The sequence below is a fragment of the Carcharhinus amblyrhynchos genome, chromosome 2, assembly GCF_965287045.1.
Source record: "Carcharhinus amblyrhynchos chromosome 2, sCarAmb.v2.hapA, whole genome shotgun sequence".
In the NCBI taxonomy this organism is placed as follows: domain Eukaryota; kingdom Metazoa; phylum Chordata; class Chondrichthyes; order Carcharhiniformes; family Carcharhinidae; genus Carcharhinus; species Carcharhinus amblyrhynchos.
This window is the reverse complement of record NC_137325.1, coordinates 18,104,442-18,126,929: the sequence shown is the minus strand read 5'-3', so window position 1 is coordinate 18,126,929 and position 22,488 is coordinate 18,104,442. Positions and strand designations below refer to the sequence as shown.

The window sequence follows — 22,488 nt, the reverse complement described above, 5'->3', positions numbered from 1 at the left end:
ATCCCTAAAGTGCAGAAGGAAGCCATTCGGCCCATCAAGCATGCACCGCCAACAAGCCCATCCAGGCCCTATCCCCGTAACCCCAAGTATTTACCCTGACACTAAGGGGCAATTTAGCACAGCCAATCCACCTAACCTGCACATCTTTGATCTGTGTGAAGAAACCCACACAGACATGGGGGGAATGTGCAAATTCCACACAGACAGTCACCCAAAGCCGGAATTGAACCCTGGTCCCTGGCACTCTGAGGCAGTGGTGCTAACCACTGTGTCACCATATCACCCTATCAAAGGCTTTGGTGAAGCATGACTTCTTACCTCTTGTTATTCTGGTCTTCGAGATGTTGTGGCTGGAACTTGATGAATCTTTTTGATTATTTTTTGCACCTGCACATGACATTTTAACAATCTATGTACACAGACCCCCAATTCTCTTTGGGGGTCCACTTTCGAACTCTTTACTATGAAGAAGTGCTTTGATTTATGCCTCTTGGGTCCAAAATGGGTGACCTCACATCTGCTTACGCTGAAATTCATTGATTACAGCTTTGTCACTCCCTCTGCTAATATATCTTACTGATCTTATGCTGTCATTCATCAACACAGTCGACAATGCTGCCTATTTTTGTGTCACCAGCAAGTCTGTATATGTGACTTTCTGTCCCATTGTCCAACTCATTAATATGTACGGTGAATTGTCGAAGCCTCAACACCAAAGCATCTGGGACACCTCCAAGTCAGGTCAATCAAGGCACACGTGCCTACTCTACTTTTCCTCTTGATTTGCCAAATTTCCAGTGAGGCCATAATTTGGTGGAAATCTTACCAGAATTTGTATTAGCTCTGACAAGAAAATCGATGTGGAGATCTCCACTGGCCTGTTTTCTCCCAGAATATTCACACTTTGACAGTTTAAAAAAAAAGAGTGAGCGGCATTTGCCCTCACTTTGACGGGGTGGGGACTCTCGCGCTGGAACTCTACCACCTTGCCCACCACAGTCGGAGCGGGCAAGGGGCAGACAATGGAAATGCCCATTGACCTCAGGTGAGAATTTCCAGTCTCACTTGAACGAGGCGTAAAATCCCGCCCTTAGAGCCGATAAGGCTAGCCGCACAGAGATCAGGGCACCAATATTTGGTGAGGAGGGTGGGGGAGGATCATTTGATGAGAGGTCTGGTTAATAGTATGGAAATTTATTCAAATATATTCAAATCAGGTTCTCGCCCATTATTGGCATGAACCTGATTACATCATCAGTGAGGGCCAATGACAGTCAGAAAGTGCGGCCACACCAGAGTGAACCGTGCTTTGCGAATCTCATGAGAGTTTGACCGCACCCTGCTGACTTCGTGTGCAGAATGTCCAGGGTCAATCTCCCCCACCCCACTCCCACTGTGTCTGCAATTCCGTGATTTTCCTCTTCAGCCTAGTGTATTTATGAGGGATGTTATTGAATGTCGACTGGAATTCCATATGAAGAAAATCCGCGGACATTCCCCTGTCCACTGCTTTAGTCATCTCTTGCAAAAGATCAGACTAATCAGACCTTGATTCCTTGCAAATGCTTTTCTCTGCTCAGTTATACTTTTTCAAGGTGTTTGCTCACTCTATCCTTACAAGGGATTAATAGATGGATATGCTCATCTCTGTAGCACATGATGAAGTGACACTCAGGTGAGGCAGTTGTGTGCGAGGTGCCGCAGAGAGCGGACAGGCCGTGCCAGAGGGCTGACGTGTCCTTGTAACACATTATGTATGTTCTGTAAACAGTGTAAATAAACTAGTTTTTAAGTCGATAACCTGATATGCCTGTGACTCTTCCTTGCTAGAATCCTAGCCTGGCACATTCTATAACATGGTGGCAGCGGTGGGCCGACTAATTTAGTCTATTGTTGGTGCCACAGGATCAACATCCATGGTGCAAGACAACTCCGATCCTGCTTTGGCATAGTGCCATGTCGAATACCGTGGCGATAGACAAGTAGTGACGGTGGCACTGCAAGAACAGTCACTGCCCCGCCGTAACTATTTTCATGCCTCGATATTGCTACTGAAAGATGTGCCATGCAATATTTGCTCAGCCAATCCAGGCCGGTTCTTTCCTTCCTTTTGCAGGGCCAAACTCCATAACTCTGCTTGTGCCAAAGCCTGCCAAGTTGGTACAAAAGACGAGAAAGAGCTCTCCACCATGTCCTGCGTTGTGGCAGGAGACAGCGCAGATGGCAGGGTTGCCCAGCAAGGGATGTTGAGTGTTTCTGTTGTGGCAGGATGGGACATTCCAATGTTTCGTCTTCCTTTGTTTCCAACAAATGGGCAAATGACAATATCACCCAAAATTCATACCTATCCCTGACTGAAACTCGCCAGGACTTGTTCTTCCGTCCATTTAGAGTTAGAGGGTTCCCTACACACTTCAAACTTGACGCAGGCACAGGCTTTTCTGTGTGGCTCCACACATTTCCTCTTCTACTATGAAATGCCAGGGGCCAGGGCAAACAAGCCTACACGTTAAGGGCTAAATTACCATGACATTGTGTCGTAAGGTCAACAGATCATGGAAACCCTTTCTGTCATCCACAAGCGTACCATTTTCCTCCTTAGCAGGAACAAATGTGTAGAGTTAGACATCAGACAAAACATTGATCAGATTCTTTCATCAGACATCAGGATCACCATCTGCCAGAAATCTCCACAACGTTTTCAAGGGCTGGTGAAGCTGACGACCAACTATCATGTCTCGCTGCTCCAAGATGCCAAGCCAGTTCTTCTGGTCAACCCAAGGAGGGTGCCACAACCCTTATTGCTGAAGCTCAAGAAGGAACTTGACCACGTTTTACACAGGGGCATTATTTCTCTGGTCTGGCCTTCAGAACCAGGCCTAAAGGCCACTCATGGCATTGTGTGAATTTGATGCAGGAACTTCACCCAACGGTGTTGGTAGATGACAATTTGGCCAATCTTGCCCATTGCACCCTTTTTAGAAGTTTGATGTGAACAGTAGGTTTTGGCAAATACCCTTCGACAAGGAATCTAGGCTTCTGATGACTTGTATCATGCCCTTTGGTCATTTTTGCTTTAACTGCCTGCCTTTTGGCATTTTCTCTGCCCTAACATATTCCAAGGTACCAATAATCTTGGTAACTTACAAGGTACCAAAGTGTCAACAATTCTCGAGGCCAAACAAGGTGTTATCTACCACACAGACGCCATCCTCACACATGATCCCATGACAGTGGAACACGACCATTGGATGAGAGAGGTCCCCAAGGCAGTCCATGAAAGTAAGCCTCGTTCTGAACAACAAGTGTGAGTTCACCAGGACAAATATAAAATTTGTAGGATGCATTGTCCAACGATGTGATATTATAGTCACTGCTCAGAAAATGAAGCCCATTACTGATTTCTCCAACCAACCTGCCTCATCGATACTCAATGTTTCCTGGGAGGGTAAGTGAGCTGTGAACATTTATCGCTAACGTGGCCACACTCATGTAACTCTTGAGCAATTTCCTGTGGAAGCACCACCAATGGAACGTAGAACAATCAAAGCTATTCAGTCCATTGAAGATTACCAGATCTCCTTAGATGTCCTGGTGCACTACAACCACACATTGCCTATGGCTATTGCTGCAGGAGCTTTCTTTATCAGCCTCAGCGCTATTCTCATCTGAAAGAACAGAAGTGGAAAGCTTATCTATTTTACCTCAAGAGCTCTTATGAAAACTGAACAAAGATATGCCACTATTGAGAATGAGACGCTGGTGGTTACATGGGCTGTGGAGCACTTTTCTGATTAGCTGATGGGGCTGCCCTTCCAGACAGAAACAGAGACCCTCATAATACTCCTCAATCCCATGGCGGTTAGATATTTGGGAGTACAACTCTTGAGAATGGCTGAAAAAGAGATATATTGGCTCTTTTCATCTTGTGCTCATCAGGACACATCACAAAAATACCAGTATAAGGGGGAAAAATAACAATTGATACTGGATGAGAAGAGAGTGCTAATTGGTCGGTAAGTGGGCTCTTGATTGGTAGGGGCATTGCCATGGAGAATGCACCAGCTGATTGTGAATGACAGTTAACCATCCAGCATTATTTGAAATTGATAAACCAAGTAGCTTGACCCTGATTGGTCAAGACATTGCTCTGAGCAATGAATCAGCAAATGGCTGTCACTTTGTTTATATTTTGTGCCTGTTTCAGGCAGTAATGTGAATAGTTTTAAAATAAGGGTGATGTAAATCGTATATATTGCAAATTATGTAAATAAATTAGTTTTCAAGGAGATTCTTTGATATGCCTGCAGTTCTTCCTCACTGGAATCCTGGCCTAGCACGTTCTAGAACAATAAATGTTGCTAATTTCCCAATAACAGATATTAGGCTGGCTGGTCTATAATTCCCTCGTTTCCCTCTCTCACCATAAATAGCGGAATGACACATTAAATTTTCCAAGCTAAAAAAAATTGGTTGTTTAAATGAAGAGAACTGTGAAAGTTGGGAATCTGCAACGTTCTCATCTAAATCCTCTATAACCCTGGAATTCAAACTAATTGATCTTGGGGATCTGTCACTCTTTAAGTAACATTATTTCATTCACTGCGGTTGGGACTGAAATCCTGAATAAGGGTCACACTTTTCTCGAAACTTTTGCTGCAAACCTTCGACCTTGTCCGCGGCAACATTCCACAGTGCCGCTGCAGTGAATGGAATTTTGGCTTAGTGCCAAATTCCGCATTCGTGTTGGCATTGGGGCGGGACCAGATTAGATCAGAGAATCCCGCCCATTAACTTGGCTTCCCTCCCCATAGAGGCTGCCAAACCTGTTGTGTATTTATTGCACTTTCAGTTTTTATATGATGGGACCTGAGTTACTCCCGACCACGCCCTTTTTCCCGACATAATTGTAAATTTATCTGATACAGTTTTTGATATTCTTTGCAAGTTTTTCTTTCACAATCCCTTTTTGTAGCTTTTACAGTTTGTTTTATCACCTTCCACTGTTCTTTGTACCTTTCCCATTTCCTCGATCGGTGTTTTTGTTTGGACAGGTTTTCCTTTGTCCATTAGCTCATTTGTTACCCATGATGGCTTTTTTTGACAAGTAGAGCTCTTTCCCTGTAGGGGCATAAACTTAGTTCTGTGGCAGCATAGTGGCACAGTGGTTAACAGTGCTGCCTCACAGCGCCAAGGATCTGGGTTCAATTCCCGGCTTGGGTCACCGTTTGTGCAGAGCCTGCACACTTTCCCCATGATTTTGTGGGTTTCCTCCGGGTTCTCCGAAAAACGTGCTGGTCAGATGCATTAGCCATGCTAAGTTCTCCCTCAATGTACCCGGACAGGTGCCAGAGTATGGCGACTCGTAACTTCATTGCGGTGTTAATGTAAGCCTACTTGTGACACAAATAAATAAACTTTAAACATTTTTTTGAATATCTCCCACTGATCTTTTCACTTTATCCATGAACAGATATACTGTAGACCGCGCCTGTCTTAGCCAGCTGAAGTCAACCTTGTCCAGATCTGTAATCTTAGTATCTGTGTCCTACTTCACCCTTTGAAAAGTGACATAGAATTCATACACATCATTAGACACTGCTATAGATACCTAGAGCGTGGTTAGCTATCAGAGAATGGTTAGGGTGTGGAATTTGTCACCACAAGGTGCAGTTGAGGTGAATAACATAGAAGCATTTAAGGACAAGCTAGATAAAGATATGAGAGTGAAAGGAATAGAATGTAATGCTGAATGTGTTTGATGGAAGTGAATGGGAGGAGGTTTGTGTGGAGCATAAACACTGGCAAAGTCCTTTTGGGCAAATTACCTGTTTCAATTCTGTTAATTCAATGTAAATTTTACTTAGTTGACTTTTTGTAATGGTTTTTCAATGTAGGCTTTATTTTAATTCCTCAGTCATTTTTTGCTCTCTGTTGAACGCATTCAGTGAAGCCTGAAGTACTCTGCTATAACAAATAAATTATCAAATATTAATGGCATCTTTCATGTCAAGACATTTCAAAGGCCTTCATACCATTAATTAGCTTTTGAAGTGGGATAACCTGTTATGTAACAAAAAAAGACTGTCTCGAAGCGATTTACAGCTACTGAAGCGTTTTTGAAGTGGTGTAATGGATGAAATGTTGGAATGTTGGGGGGACGGCACAGTGGTTAGCACTGCTGCCTCACATCATCGAGGACCCGGGTTCAATTCTGGCCTTGGGTGACTGTGTGGAGTTTGCTCATTTTACCTGGGTGTTCCCTCCAGGTGCTCCAGTTTCCCCCTGTAGTCTTAAAATGTGTAGGTTAGGTGGATTGGCCATGCTAAATTGCCCCTTGTGTCTTAAGATGTGTAGGTTAAGAGAATTGGCCATGCTAAATTGCCCCTTTGTGTCTTAAGATGTGTAGGTTAGGTGAATTGGCCATGCTAAATTGCCCCTTTGTGTCCCATGATGTGTAGATTAGGTGTATTAGCCATTGTAAATACACAGGGTTACATGGATAAGAATTCGGGAGAGAGTGGAGATAGTGATAAGACACTTCCTTGGAGGGTTGGTGTAAACTCAATGAGCCGAATGACCTCCTGTACTGTAGGGATTCTATTATACGAAATCCAGAAGTCAGTTTATACAAGGGCAGGTTCCACAAACCTTGAGAAAATGGTTGCATAATCTGTTTTGGCGATATCAGTTGAAGGCTAAATATTGGCCATGCCATCAGGAGAACTCCCCTCCTCTATTTGTAAATAGCACCCAGGAATCGTTTACGTCCACCCAAGAGGAGATATAGGGGTCTCGGATTAACCCCTCATCCGAAAGACAGCTGTTATGTGAAATTAACCCTGGGTTGCTTCCTCTCTAGGTGAATCTCAAAGAGCAAGGACAACTGATGTGCCAGGAAGAATTTATTGTGTGGTGTGGGCGCAAGAAGTACCTGAGGCACATTTTCCTGTTTGAGGACCTTATTCTCTTCAGCAAAACGAAGAAGATTGAAGGAGGATATGACATCTATATTTATAAGCAATCGTTCAAGGTAAAGGAAGTCAGCCTTTTGAAATGTTCAGCTCTTACACAACCATAGAATCAACTTGGGTTTATACAGTGCCCTTTATTATTTTTATTCATTTAAGGGTCATATACTTCATTGGCAAGGCCAGCGTTCATTGTCTTAGTGAAGTGTAGTAAAATATCCCAAAGCATTTCACAGCTGCATTATCAGTCAAAATCTGACATTTAGGGCAGGATTTTCCAGCTTCGTTCACCCCAAGACGGAAAATCCCGCCCGAGGTTAATGGACCTTGCATGGTCTGTGTCCCACCCGCTACGATCTCCGTGGTGGGTGGGATGGGAAAATTCCGCCCAAAGTCATATAAGGGGATATTAGGGCAAGTGACCAAAACACTGTTGAAAAAGGTGGCGTGATGGCACAGTGGTTAGCAGCAGGGACCCAGGTTCGATTCCGGCCTCGGGTGACTCTATGTCTTGAGTTTGGGCATTCTCTCCGTGTCTGCGTGGGTTTCCCCTGGGTGCTCCTGCTTCCTCCCACAGTTCAAAGATGTATGGGTTAGGTTGAGTAGCCATGGTAAATTGCCCCTTAGTGTCAGGGGATTAGCAGGGTAGATATATGGGGATAGGGCCTGGGTGAGATTATTGTTGGTGCAATGGGCCAAATGGCCTCCTTCTGCACTGTCAGGTGCTATGATTGTATGATTCTTTCCACGGCTGACTCATACCCGAGTTGCTGAAAATTAATTTCCAGAGATTGATTACTCTGATTAGTTAATATAGAATCAGAGAGTACTTACAGAAGGTGGCCATATGGCCCATCAAGCCTGCATTTAAACAATCCCACCTCGGTGGCACAGTTTTAAGGAGTCCCTCAAAGATGGAGAGAAAGGCCAGAGAGATAAAGGGAGAGAACAAGTTTAGCACTGAGATGGCTGAAGATATTCCTCCCGCCAATGAAGGAAAGATGAACATCAGCAATGTGCAAGGGGCCAGAATTGGAGGAGACTTTGGTGGCTTATCAAGATTACAGAGATAGATTGGAATGAGACCATGGAGGGATTTGAATGCGAGAATGTGAATTTAAATATCGAGTTGTTGGACTTGCGGTGTAGATGTGCGAGTGCAGGGCGGTGTAATGTAGTCGAGATATGATTTTGATTCTGCCCTCTTTAAGATCTTTTCAATGTGGAATAAAAATGTACTTTAACTCATGGAGTCACTGGAGCTTTCCTCCTCATTGATTTCAGACTGCAGAAATTGGAATGACCGAGAACGTTGGTGACAGCGGACTACGTTTTGAGATCTGGTTCAGGAGGAGGAAGTCTCAGGACACTTACATCTTTCAGGCCAGTTCTTCTGAGGTCAAATTAACCTGGACCAGTGTGATTGGAAAAATCCTGTGGCGGCAAGCTCTGAGAAACCGAGGTAGGTTATTAGGTTTCAATCTCTTGCTTGTAAATTGAAAAAGGGGGCAAATGTTTTAACCAGCGTTACCTGATGGTTTGCTGTGAAGTGTTGTAATGGATGTCCTCTGGTTCATCAAGTCAATATATGAGACAAACTCCCAAGGGAGATGGTTGATGCTGTTCATATGGATGCATTCAGATGTAAAATTAGATAGATTCCTATCGGAACATTTTGAAATTTAGTATATGAGTGATCCGTGGAGCATGCTTGGGAAGAACAGGGGACTTGGAAACTATGGTTTTAAAAAGCTTTCCACGGCTGACTCAGGCTCGAGTCTGCTGAAGATTAATTTCTAGAGGTTGATTACTCTGATTAATTAACACAGAATCGTAGAATGCCTAAAGAAGGCAGCCATTCGGCCCATCGAACCTGCAGTTAAACAATCTCAGCCAGGTGGCACAGTGATTAACATTGCTGTTTCACAGTGCCAGGGACCCAGGTTCAATTCCGGTCTAGGGTCACTAACTGTGTGGATTTTGCATGTTGTCCCTGTGTCTTCGTGGGTTTTCTTTGGGTGCTCCGGTTTCCTCCCACCGTTCAAAGATGTGCGGGATAGGTGGATTGGCCATGGTAAATTGCCCCTTAATGTCAGGGAGACTAGCTAGGATAAATGAATGGGATAATGGGGATAGTGCCTGGATGGGATTGTGGTTAGTGAAGACTCGATGGGCCGAATGGCCTCCTGCTGCACTCTAGGGATTCTATGATTCTAGGTTCTATCCCTGTTACCCTACTAAACCCTCTGACATTAGGGGGCAGCTTAGCATGGCAAATCAACGTAACATGCACACCTTTGGACTGTGGGAGGAAACCAGAGCACCCGGAGGAAACCCACACAGACATGAGGAGAATGTGCAGACTCCACACAGACAGTGACCCAAGCCGGGAATTGAACCTGGGTCCCTGGCATAGGGAGGCAGCAGCGTTAACCACTGTGCCACCCCAACATCTTCATTATTGTTATGTCATTTGACTGTCAAGTTGACAGAAGATAAGCAAGTTGGATGTTCATCTTTTCATGTCTGGCAGTTCCTTCGTTCATCCCAGTGGGTTTCTGGCGAGAAATGGTTCACGTCAGTTGGTTCACCTCGGTTGGTTCCCTGCCGGACTGCAGTAGCCTATGGTTACTTTGGCTGCCAGGCATCTTCATTATCAATATCCTATTGCTCCAATTTCTTTCTATTCTGAACATGATACGCACAGGAAATAGATTCTGTCTCTCGATCACCAAAAGCGTGCAGGGCATAGCTGCAATCCCTCGTCAGCATGTGATTGTATGTGGGGAAAGGACTTGCAGCTGGGTCTCTTCAGGAAGAATGCACTGTGGGTGGATCTCAGTAGAGCACTCTTGCACAATCTGGCCACAAAAAAGATAGTAAGACAATCAACTTCCATGAGATCGCAAAACTGCTTTGCCCCAGTTTGGTCTGACAGCAGTGGGGCTAACACAGGCACACACACGTTAAAACACTGTCACGACCTGAATGATATCATCGGACTCCAACTTGTATATTAATATAACAGAATCAAATAATCAGTACTATGAGCAATAGGTCATCCAGGAAACTTTCTCAGCTTCTGTTGGCTGCTCGTGGGTCATGTTGTGGTACTGAGCTACACAATCCAGGAGATTTCTAGCTTCAATCTCCTGTTATGATGCAGAGGTTAATCCTTTTTACTTTGCTTCATAATCTGGTAAAAGTGTTTGGGAAGGCGTTAACTGCTCTACATTAACATTTGGAGATTCATTAATATAAAGACCTGACACTTTAAGTGAGTAATTAACAAATTAATTTAACCAACTGGAGCTTTAACTAAATGAGTAACATATTAATTAAAGAAAGGTTCAACTGAAATGCTGTTCACATAAATACAAGGACCATTCATTACCAAAACAATGATGAAAGAAAAAAACACGACCAGATCTGATGGCTGTCGAAAGCTTTTGGAGTTTTTCTGGTGATTTCTTTGTCTGTAAAGTCTTTCTGACTTGATTACTTGTTACTAGATAAATGGAGAATTCTCTTCAGAGATAATTATTAAACTGCTCTAGGGATGGCCTTCTGTTCTGGCTGGCTCTCAGTTAAAGTCAATTGAACTCACTGAACAGAACTGGAGTCAATGAAAGCCGACAGTTGAATTCCTATTTTTACATTCCTAATAACCTAGGCATTTCCCAATACCAGGATTGGTCTGATCATGTCAACAACAGCAAATTCAAATTTGATAGGGTCCTGATCGTGAAGTGTCTTCTTTAAACTGGAAGTTATTAGCTGAGTGTCGTTCTTAAACTCATAGGCTATTAAAATGCTGGTGTCTGCAAAGCCTGTTAGCAAAGCAACCCTGATGTTTGGTCTCTGCAACAAATGTTGCAATCTTCATACCCTGTATGTCTCTGCATTTTTAACATCTCAGCATTGAGCACCAAACCAGCTATTAAAGGGACCATGCACTGTTTTCCCCTCTAGCAGTTTCCACAATATTACATCTTTACAAACATTTTTTACATCCTTACAAACGCAACTTTACAACACTCTACTCTGTGTGAAGTCAACTAAGTGTGGTGGTTGGTGGGCTAAATAATTGAGGTCTGAATCCCTGAAAAGGAGGGGTAGAGTTTAAACAGGATTCTTACGACTGATCCAGTGACCACCACCACGTTCCCCCATTTCTAAAAAGGAATATCACTTGAAGCTTCCTGTTCACTCTCCAAACGTTTGGCCACCATGAGCAAGCGTTCAACTTCCAGGATGATCTGTGCTGCAGAAATAAATAAGTGATTAGTCTTCTGATTTTTAAGGAAGGGTTGGCATTAAGAAAGCATGTCCTTGCCAAAAGGTTAATCATGGAATGTGACAGTGCAGAAGGAGGCCAAAAGGCCCTCGGGTCTGCATCGACTCTTGAACAGAGCATCCCTCCCAGATCCTATCCCCATAACCCCATGTATTTACGCCACTAATTCCCACTAACCTGCACATCTTGGGACATCAAAGAGCAATTCAACATGGGTAATCCACTTAACCTGCACACCTTTGGACTATGGGAAGAAACCAGAGCATCCAGAGGGTTAATAATCTCTTGGCTGAGGGAATAATCAGTAAACTGTTTGTTGCAGAGCTGAGGATGCAGGAGATGGTATCCATGGGAATCGGTAACAAGCCATTCATGGACATCAAGCCCAGTGAAGCTGCCATCAGCGACCGAGCGATTGACTATATCATGAAGGGAACAGGTAAGTAAGATAACATCAACAGGATGATGCTTCACCATTTGTGACCAAATACTAACTTCAGGCCTCTGTGACAAAAATGTATTGTAAACACAGTAACCCAGGAGGATGTGATGAAGGGTTCTTGGAAGCATGGGTGCTAAGAATATCTAGGACTGGTCCTTACTACTCTGAACATTCTGCTCGAATCTGTTAATACACAGAATTTGCCTGTTCCGTTATGTCTCCCCTGGCCCTTTGCTGAAGTAATCCAAAACTAAGATCACTACCCCATAGTCCGATTGTCCATTGCTTTGAATATTTGTCCATTTTGCCTTGAAAATATGAAATGGTGTCTGCGTCAACCATTCCTTTTGACAAAGCAAATCCCAACAATCCTCCATGTAAAGGAAAGCCTTCTAAATTCTCTCCTCAGGGCATCGGTTTTAAATTTATCACCCCTTAATATAGAGTTCCTAACCAAAGGAAATACTCTTCTTTTGCACATTCCACAAATCTCCATCATTTTAAAATTAACCCTGATCAAATCACCTCTCAGCCTCAGGGTTGGGGTTGGGGACATGGGTGGGTTTGTAGGATGAGTGAATTCTATGGAGGGGTCTTTGAATTTGTCGGTTAGTGGAATTGAGTCTTTGTTAGTCAAGGAAAAACTCTCCTGGGCCCAAAAATAAGTGAGTGTTTTCAGCATCTTAGTTTGAACAGTTTCCAACTGCCTAGTTCCTCTGTATTGGGTTGTTCATCATCTGACGTAACCAGGTAGAACATGTTTGTGTCCATTTGTGTATTTCTGTGGCGTGAATTTCCATGCCTCTGTGATGGAACTCAGCTGAAATGAAGTTATGGTTTGATGAGCATCTCTGTCCTGAAAGCTACACAGTAAGAAGTCTCACAACACCAGCTTAAAGTACAACAGGTTTATTTGTAGCAAATGCCACTAGCTTTCGGAACTGGTTGTTCCTTTGTCAAGTCGAACAGCCAATTCCGAAAGCTAGTGCTACAAATAAACTTGTTGGACTTTAACCTGGTGTTATACGACTTCTTACTGTGTTTACCCCAGTCCAACGCCGGCATCTCCACATCCTCAAAGCTAAACACAGCATTCTCTTTTATAACGTTTCCCCGTTTGCCTCTCTTTAGAATCGAGAACCCGTGCATCCATCGCTGTGTCTTCCTTTGAGCACTCCACGTCCTTTAAGCGACCCCATTCCACTATCTCCAACAGCAGCACCTCCTCTTCGAGCAGTCAGTCATCTTCCTCCATCCTGGGAACTCTCAACCTTCACATGTACTCGAGTCCAACGCATGGGAATCCTCACTGGACACCTTTCAACCAATGGTCCTATGACATTGGGACTTGCATTGAAGAAGATGAACTGGAACAAGAGACTGGAAGCCAACCATCCATGAGTAAGTCTTTATGATTGGTTAAATCTCTTGAAAAACCTGCTCAAATCCCCTCTATATTTATTCTGATATTTATTACTATGAAGTCTAATTTATTCAGACAGGTTTATGCTTGATCTGTCCAGTGAAAGTATGGTGTTAACATTATGTCCATGCATGGCACGGTGGCCTAGCAGTTAGAGCTGCTGCCTCTTAGTATCAGGGACTCGAGTTTGATTTGCAGCTTGGATCAATGTCTGTGTGGAGTCTGCACATTCTCCCTGTGTCTGCGTGGGTTTCCTCCCACACTCCAGAGATGTGCAGGTTGGGCAGATTGGCCATGCTAAATTGCGGCTTAGTGTCAGGGGGATTAGCAGAGGAAATACATGGGGTTATGAGGATAGGACCTGGGTGGGATTGTGATCGGTGCAGACTCGATGGGCCAAATGGTCGTCTTCTGCACTGTAGGATTCTATGAATCATGTTGTACTGTTTGACATTTCAACAATTTCCATGATACAGCATATATCTTGCTATATCTTGGACATGAGCTGAGGAACAAATTGTATGTGTTAAAAGTATGTTTTAAGAATGCTGGATTATCAAATTGGTTTGACTAATGTGGGTTCTCCACATTGTGAACTGAAACGGGTGTGCAATGGCACTTGGAGAGGAGCGTGAAAGCCAGGATGAAGGTGGGAGCCAAGCTTAGGAGATGTGGGGGGGAGATGAGGTGGTAGTGGGAGATTGGAAGCCTGACAGATGAGAGGGAGGACAGCTTTGGTATCCAGAGTTGCCAGGAGGTTGATTGCCTTAGAGGGACAGTTGAGGGGAGGATCAGAAGCGTTGGGGGGAATTAGGATCCAATCGTGGAGGAAGGGATGGAGTGGCTGACGAGGCAGGTATGGGAGATCCGGCAGGTGCATGGAGAGTTATAAAGATTTACTAGAATACTACCAAGACTTGATGATTTGAGTTAGAAGGAGAGGTTGGATACACTGGGATTTTCTTTCCCCTAAAGCGTAGGAGATTTAAGGGAGGTCTTGTAGAGGGGCATAGATCAATTAGATAATCAACATCCTTTCCCAAATGTAGGGGAATCTAAAACTAGAGCCATAGGTTTAAGGTGAGAGAGGAGAAATACAAAAAGCTCCAGAGGGGCAATTTTTTCACACAGAGGGTGGTGAGTGTCTGGAATAAGCTGCCAGAGGCAGTAGTAGGGGCGGATATAATTTTGTGTTTTAAAAAATGTTTAGACGGTTACATGGGTAAGATGGGTATAGAGGGATGTGGGAAATTGGGACTAGCTAAGGATTAAGAAAAAAGGGTGGCATGGACAAGTTGGGCCAAAAGGCCTGTTTCCATGCTGTAAACCTCTGTGACTCTATGAGATCATTGGCTTAACTCTCCTTTATCCACCCAGGAAATTGAGTTGGCCAGTGTTCAATTTGAAATTATGGATCAAGTTATGGCTGCCAGTCTCATTATCAGGTTTAAATGGTCAATCTGTCTCCTGCGGGCTTGTCCTCTCTTCCTCAACCACTCTCCCTCCCCCTCCCCCCCAGCCATCCCAATTAAAACAAGTTGGGCGGGGGGGGGAATCATGATTTCATTTTTATAACTCTTCAACCTTCCATTTGACTCAAGCCAACTTTTGGGGTTAGCGCTGCCCCCTGTCTGTCATTCAAAAAAAAGTCTCACCCCTCCATCTTACTTATTATTAGCTGCTGATAGTTAAATTTATAACTATAAATTATAACTAACTATAGTTAATTGTTATAAACTGTAGTTAGTTATAAGCTTATAGTTAGTTATAATTATTATTAGTTAATTATAATAATAATTATTAGTTAATTATAATTATTAGACTATGAAACCTGAACAACTGGCAGCAGATGTTGTGTTAGTCATAAAAGGAGAATGGAAAGAAAGCCTGGCATTGATGTAGGATCTTTCACAACCTCAGGAGGTCCCAACCTCAGGACATACATTCGGAGTTAAGTCATTGTCATGAAGCAGAAAATTGACCTTATATTTTGATTAAAAAAAAATTGTTGGTGCAACAGTTACCTTTTGAATTGATGACACAAAGCTCAGAGAAGCTGCGAAACACAAAGCCAGAATTGGATTCCATTGAACTTTCAACATCCGTAAAACAACGTTGTAGTCAAGTCACGTTCTAATCTCGCCCTCTGATTGAGCCATGCAATTTAAGAAGACGATGCTTGAATTAAAAGCAAGCATTTTCAGCACACAGGAAGAGACAGAAGCTCAAAGCTATTGAGATTCCAATTTTGTTTTGTCCTAGTCACCGAGAGTTCCGAGACCTCTTCACAATGTACTTCAGTGGAGAGCATGAGTGGTTCAACTCTCAACTACGTGTCCCAAGTTTCCACAGAGACGTTTTCTGACGAGACTACTAATCCTGACTCGAAGGCGCCTTGTCAATTTACATCCCTAAATCTTTCCCCAAGAATGCAGAGGGCTAAACCACTGAAGAACCAGTACATCACGGCAGTAAGTATCTGCGTTTTGTGTTGTGCAGGGCATGTGTAAAAATATCACATCATTCCAAACACTGACAACTCATTCCTTCAGATTGATGGAACATGTTTCAATATACTCATCATTTAAACATAACCTTCTACTTTTTCCAATGAATGGATTTTTTTTAGCAAACTTTCTACGATAAGTGGAATTCATAGAGTCCCTCCAGTCAGAAGGAGGCCATTCGGCCCATCAAATCTGCACCAACCACAATCCCACCCAAGCCTTAATGCCCTAACCTCACATATTTACCCTGCTAATCCCCTTGACACTAAAGGGGCAATTTGTTGCTCTTGGTGAAATAGTGCATCCAGGAACTAAATGAAAAACAACATTATTATCTTGAAGAAAAATGTTGCCATTCTCACTGTTCCAAAAACACCAGGGGCAAAATTTTACTTTTGCCTGTTGGTGGATTTGCAGTGGGGGAAAGGCCCCGTACAATACCCTACGTCTCCTTCCCTCCAGGCTCCTCACCCTCCCCCACCCCCATGGCCTGTCTGCAATTTTATATGGGGCAGGTGAGACCTAGAGCAACCCATTCACTCCTCATCCCAAATGTGGTCCTGAAATGACCAATTTTAAGGCTGGTGGGAGGAGTGAGTTTAGTGGCCCTGATTGGGCCCTAGGCAGGAGGGATTTGTCTCTCCATCCCGGCCTTCACCTCCCCTCCATGCTGTGCGATCCCCCACGCTTACCTGGGAGTTGGAATCCTGAAACACCTTTACAGCTCCAGAAGCAGAGCTGCAACTTGCTGCTGAAAGACTGGGTTCCTTCAGTTCCTTCCAGACTCCCTATAGTGATACGTGCGTGTATGGAAACTTTAAGTGGACAAAATGTGCAATGCAATTTTCAATACCCTCCACCAAGTGAGGGTCAGAAGTCCTGGGGCAAATTTGTCCATTCCGTCTGCCACGGGAATAGTAGCAAGCGAAGGACTGGCCATGGAAAGGTCCGTTGACCGAGGATAGGATTTTCCGGCTTCAGGGTGAACACGGCCAGAAAGTCTCACACACACACACACCCTGCAAGCCACTCCCCCCCTCCTTCTTCCTCACATCTCAAACCTAAAAATGGTCCTCAGAGCATTAAATGACTGCAGGGCTGCTGTGATTGGTGGGGATGCATTCTCTGTAACTCTTTATATGATGGGGTGGGAAACTCTATCCAAAAAAATCCTGCCCTAAATTACTATTTCTTCTTCCTACTCTTCTTCCATAGTCTTACTCTTCATGTCCTCCTTCTTGTAAACCTCCTTTCACTTCTACCTCCTTCTTGGTTTCTCCTCTTCCTTTCTTGCTTTCTTCCATTTCCTTATGTCCCACATGTTCCCATTTCTTGTTTTCCTTCTCTTCCATTTTTTCCATTCCTGAGTGTACTTCCTTCTTCTCTTCAGCATGGTGGCACAGTGGTTAGTACAGCTGCCTCACAGAGCCAAGGACCTGGGTTCAATTCCCGGCTTGGATCACTCTCTGTACGGACTCTGCACATCTTCCTGTGTCTGCATGGGTTTCCTCCGGGTGCTCCGGTTTCCTCCCACTGTCCAAAAAACATGCTGGTTAGATGCATTAGGCCATATTAAATTCTTCCTCAGAGTATCTGAACAGGTGCCTGAGTGTGGCGGCTGGGGGATTTTCACAGTAACTTCACTGCAGCAGCACGGTGATACAGTGGTTAGCACTGCTACCTCACAGAGCCAGCGACCTAGATTCAATTCCTGGCTTGGATGACTGTGTGGAGTTTTGTACACGCTCCCCTTGTCTGCATGGGTTTCCTCCAGGTGCTCCGGTTTCTTCCCACAGTCCAGAGATGTGCAGGTTAGATGGATTGGCCATGCTAAATTGCCCCTTAGTATCGGGGGATTAACTAGAGTAAATGCATGGGGTTATGGGGATAGGACCTAGGTGGAATTGTGGTTGGTGCGGACTTGATGGGCTGGATGGCCTCCTTTTGCACTGTAGGATTCTATGATTCTAAGCTTAATTGTGACTAACAAATAAACTTTAAACTTTTCATATACCTCTCTTGTCCTTTTCAATTTTGGATGAATCATTAGACATGGGGTAAGGTGTTTGACCGTGCGGACAATGGAAAGGGATTCCTGTTTGATTCTCCTTTTCCAGATCATCTGTCCATTCTGTCAAAACATTGAATGTATCTAAGAGGTGGCTGGATATAGCACTTGGGGTGAATGGGTTCAAAGATCATGGGGCGAAAGCAGGGTTAGGCTATTGAGTTGGATGATCAGCCATAACCCTAATGAATGGCAGATTAGGCTCAAAGGGCCAAATGGCCTCCTTCTGCTCCTATCTTCTATGTTTCTATGTTTCTATGTCACCTCACCTGAGAGAAGCATGAAATTCATTCAAATTTCAGAATTGTATTATTGGATGTTGCTCTATATTCTCCAGCTTTTCCCCATCAGTGGGCCAAGTGACTTGTTTGAACATCTACCAGGTAGTAATTTTAATTTGGTTCATTTCCTTCACTGTCTTGGCAGAGTAAAGCCTCACATGTAACAATAGGCCTTTCAACCCCGGTTTGACTTGCAAGTATTTGCAGAGATAGTTCAGTAAGTAACTAGTTTTTTTCAAAAAAATATAAATTGAAACCTCTTGAAGGATTAATCAGACTAATGACTTAAAACAGGGATAAATGGTGATTAACTGAACAATAAGCCTAACAGGGAGAAGAACGGAGGTGATCAGCATGTTTCGAGTGGCCTGTTAATCATGGTGCTTTATTGTGGCTGTTATCGATTAACAATTAACAGTATTCTGTTCGTCCAGGTGAATGGATTTGCTTGTATAACCTGAAATTACCCCTTTTTCGGTAGCCATCTCAAGTATCTGGCAGCATCATATTTTCAATTTTGTGGCTATTAAATGTAAAACTCAGCCATTTAGATTTAACAATAAGAGCAGCTAACCTTTGCCTGAGATTTCTAAGATTGTGTTGGCAACTGAAGGGAACAGAAGAGTCTGTCAAAACCGTGGCAAATTATTGGTTAAGTAGACCGCAGCTAATTGAGTTCAATTCTGAGTCCCACACGTTAAAAAGAGAAAAGACGTCAAGACTTTGGGGAGGAGATTCAGCAGAAAAACACAAAGAATGAGTTTGAGCCTGGTGAGATGAGAGAAGCTGGAATTGTTTTCTTTGGCGCAAAGAGGTTAAGATGGGGTTTAATTGTGAGTGGCAAAAATAGAAAACGCTGGAAAATCTCAGCAGGTCTGACAGCATCCATGGTGAGGGACTGGAGCCAACGTTTCAAGTCTGGATGACCCATCGTCAGAACTAAGGGCAAAGATTTATACTATGAGGGTGGGGAGGGGTGGCTGTAATAGGACAAAGGGAATGTAAATGAGGATAAAGGTGGCTGAGAGAGGTGCTAAAAGTGTCCATTAAGAGACTAGAATGTGTGAATGGCAGAACAGAGGTACAGGCGATTAAGGCTTGAAGAGGAGGGGGTGGTGGTGGGGGCAAGAAGGAGAGCGGGAATGGAGAAGTGGGAAAATGGAATGTTCTAGCGAACCCCAATACAAACTGGAGGAACAGCACCTCATCTTCCGATTGGGCACTTTACAGCCTTCCAGACTGAACATTGAGTTCAACAACTTCAGAGCGTGAACTCTCCCCTCCAACTTCACCTCATTTCCATTTATTTTATTTCATTCTATTTCTTCTTTTCAGCTCACTCGTCCATTTTCATCATCCTTCTTTCTCTCTCCCATATTTCCACTTCCGAATACCCGCTCTCCTTACCACCGTCTCTCCCCACTCCCCCCCCGTCTACCCTACCCTCACCCACCTTCTAGGTGTTAAAACTGCCCCCTTTATCTCAATTGGGAGCTAAATTTAAGAAGTTAGCAACATGAAAAAGAACTGGCTTTCTATATTTAGTTCAGAGCTTTTCACCAGCCTGTGATATCCATGTCCCAGCACGGTCCAGACCAGACAGAAGAGAGCTTGAACAGTTTAGGCCTATACTCTCTGGAATTTAGAAGAATGAGGAGAGATCAAATTGAGGTATACAAGAGGATGAAAGGTATGAATAAAGTAGACATGGAGTGGATGCTTCCTCTTGTGGGGCATTCTAGGATGAGAGGTCGTATCTTAGGATAAGGGATGGCAAATTTGAAACAGAGTTGAGGAGAAAATCCTTCTCCCAGAGGGTTGTGAATCTGTGGAATTCACTACCCCAAAGTGCCATGGTTGCTGGGACAGAGAGTAAATTTAAGGAGAAGTTAGACAGATTTTTAGTTGGTATTGGGTTGAAGGTTGGGTTGAAAGGCAGGAAAATGGGGATGAGGAACATTTCAGCCATGATCGAATGGCGGAGCGGACTCGATGGGCCGAGTGGCCTAATTCTACTCCTATATCTTATGAACCTATGAAAGAGACATAAGCATAAAATTGGAGTTAGGTTGTTCATGAATCACGCCAGAAAATTTCTTTCTGCAAAGGGTAGTGGGAATCCAAAACACGTTTTTTTCCCTAAAACACTGTGGCCACTGGGCGTCAATTTCAAGACTGAGATTGGTAGATTTTAGTTAGGCCAACATACGGAACCGAGGTAGGCTTAGGGAAGGTCAGTGGTGACCAAGTTGAATGGCGGATCAAACTCAAGGACTTAAATGGCCTGCTCCTATTCTTGTGTACTCCAGCCACACTGCAACATGTTTCAAAGCCGAGAATGCTCCAGCTTAATCATTTGAAGATTTTGTTCACTTCTATTGAATTATACCATCTTGTTTTAACAGCTGTGAATGGGAAGAGCCACTGACCACCTTACCCTCAGAGTGAAGAATTCGGGTTCAGCTCCTAGATATTGGCACCTTCAAAATGCCCGCTCGATGTTGTTCTGGCAATTGCTCTGCCATCCCAAACAGGAACAGATACAATAGCCTCAACCTGAAATGGGAATGCATGAATGGGAGAATGTGCAGGAGCTTTCGACTGTCTGAAACAGACACTACAATCAAGGGACGTCCCAGCTCACACTGAAAAAGGACATTAGAGATACACTTTAGCCCAAGTGATAAATGGGAAGTAATGACATTATATGTACATATACATACAGCAATGACTAGCTCTTTTTTTTTACAGCTCACTTAATTTTTTTTACTGTGTTCTGTAAATAACAAGGCGCCGTCTCTGCATAACCTATTTCCTTGTGCAATTTGTGGTGGCTGTAGCTTTGAAACTGCAAAACTGTAAATGTAGATTAATTATCCGCTGCAGCTCGTGTACAAATCAAATTGTGTGGTAGCGTTTATATTTGTGTAAATATTTATTTTTATTGCTTGATATTCCCCCGCCCCCTCCCAAATATATCTCCTCTTCTTTGGTATCAAGAATGAATGATGTGATTTAGAACTTTGTTCTTTTAGTTGTTGCATTTCCCAGCAAGAGATCATTGTTTGAATTGAGCCAATTATATTTTGTACCTTATTGACAGGAGGTAGTTGCAATGGAGTCTCTTTCAAAAGCAGTTGCCTCCGTTATAATCAAATGATCTGGCCACGCAGGAGATCAGATTTTGATTTGTATTCAGTGAGGCAACAGATCAGAAAACAAGCTATGAACATTCTTAGACTGCAACAATTATTTTTTGTTAGCTTTGTTTTCATCCACTAATGCCTTACAGTAAATGTTCTTGTATATTTATGTGCAAAGTGTCCAGTGTCATTAAAAACCATGAACTACTTCTATTCATTATACGCTGTTCAAAATTTCTACCATTTTATATATCCTGTACAGCTGAGACAACTAAAGATAGTCAGTAAGTTTAATCAATTGTGACCCTCTGAGACCAGACTGGATATCATTTTTCACTATCTGAAAACCCTATTTTATGTCTTAGTGTTTGTAGCAAATAAAATGAACTTCTGTCTTTAGATTAAGTCTCCCAGCTGCGGTTTTTATTCATAGTTATCGTAATGTTTAATTTTATTTACCATAGGGCACAATGGTTAGCACTGCATCTCGGGATGCATAGCTTAGAGGGATTAGCAAGGTAAATATGTGGGATACGGGGATAAGGCTTCGGTGAGATTGTTGTCGGTGCAGACTTGATGTGCCAAATGGCCTCCTGCTGCACTGTAGGGATTCTGTGGTTACGGTGGATTGGGTCACTCTCTGTGTGGAGTCTGCACATTCTCCCCATGTCTTCATGGGTTTCCTCTAGGTGCTCCGGGACAGCCAAGTTCCGCACACATGAGGATGGCCTCAACCGGGATCTTGGGTTCATGTCACACTATCTGTAACCCCCACAACTTGCCTGGGCTTGCAAAATCTCACTAACTGTCCTGAGTGGAGAAAATACACACCTCTTTAACCTGTGCTTAACCCTCTCTCCACTCACATTGTCTGTACCTTTAAAGACTTGATTACCTGTAAAGACTCGCATTCCAACCATTATTTTGTAAATTGAGTTTGTGTCTTTATATGCCCTGTTTGTGAACTGAAATCCCACTCATCTGACGAAGGAGCAGCGAGTGCTCCGAAAGCTAGTGACTTTTTGCTACCAAATAAACCTGTTGGACTTTAACCTGGTGTTGTGAGACTTTTTACTGTGTTTACCCCAGTCTAACGCCAGCATGTCCACATCATGGTCACATATAGGCCAGACCAGACAAGGGCAGCAGATTTCCCTCCCTAAAGGGTATTAATGAACCTGGCAAGCGTTCTCTGATAATTGCCAATGGTTTCATGGTCATCAGTCGATTCTTAATTCCAGATATTTTTTATTGAATTCAATTTCCGCCATCTGCGGGATTCGAACTAGGATCCCCGGAGCATTAGCTGAGTTTCTGGATTAATAGTCTAGTGACAATCCTACTCAGCCATCGCCT

At 43.5% G+C, this 22,488-nt stretch overlaps 1 protein-coding gene across 2 annotated transcripts in view; it reads left to right on the top strand.

The window, feature by feature from the left end:
- plekhg4b (pleckstrin homology domain containing, family G (with RhoGef domain) member 4B) overlaps positions 1–22,188 on the top strand; it is a 179,468-nt gene extending 157,280 nt beyond the window's left edge. The window contains exons 18-23 of one of the 2 annotated variants that reach the window (XM_080202968.1): positions 6,863–7,033; positions 8,256–8,433; positions 11,591–11,707; positions 12,842–13,111; positions 15,396–15,604; positions 20,395–22,188. In XM_080202968.1, the coding sequence (XP_080059094.1) occupies positions 6,863–7,033; positions 8,256–8,433; positions 11,591–11,707; positions 12,842–13,111; positions 15,396–15,604; positions 20,395–20,400 (951 nt within the window). In that variant the 3' untranslated portion in view covers positions 20,401–22,188. The remainder of the gene's footprint in view (positions 1–6,862; positions 7,034–8,255; positions 8,434–11,590; positions 11,708–12,841; positions 13,112–15,395; positions 15,605–20,394) is intronic. The other variant, XM_080202976.1, reaches the window with a different exon arrangement.
- Positions 22,189–22,488: the final 300 nt, after the last annotated feature.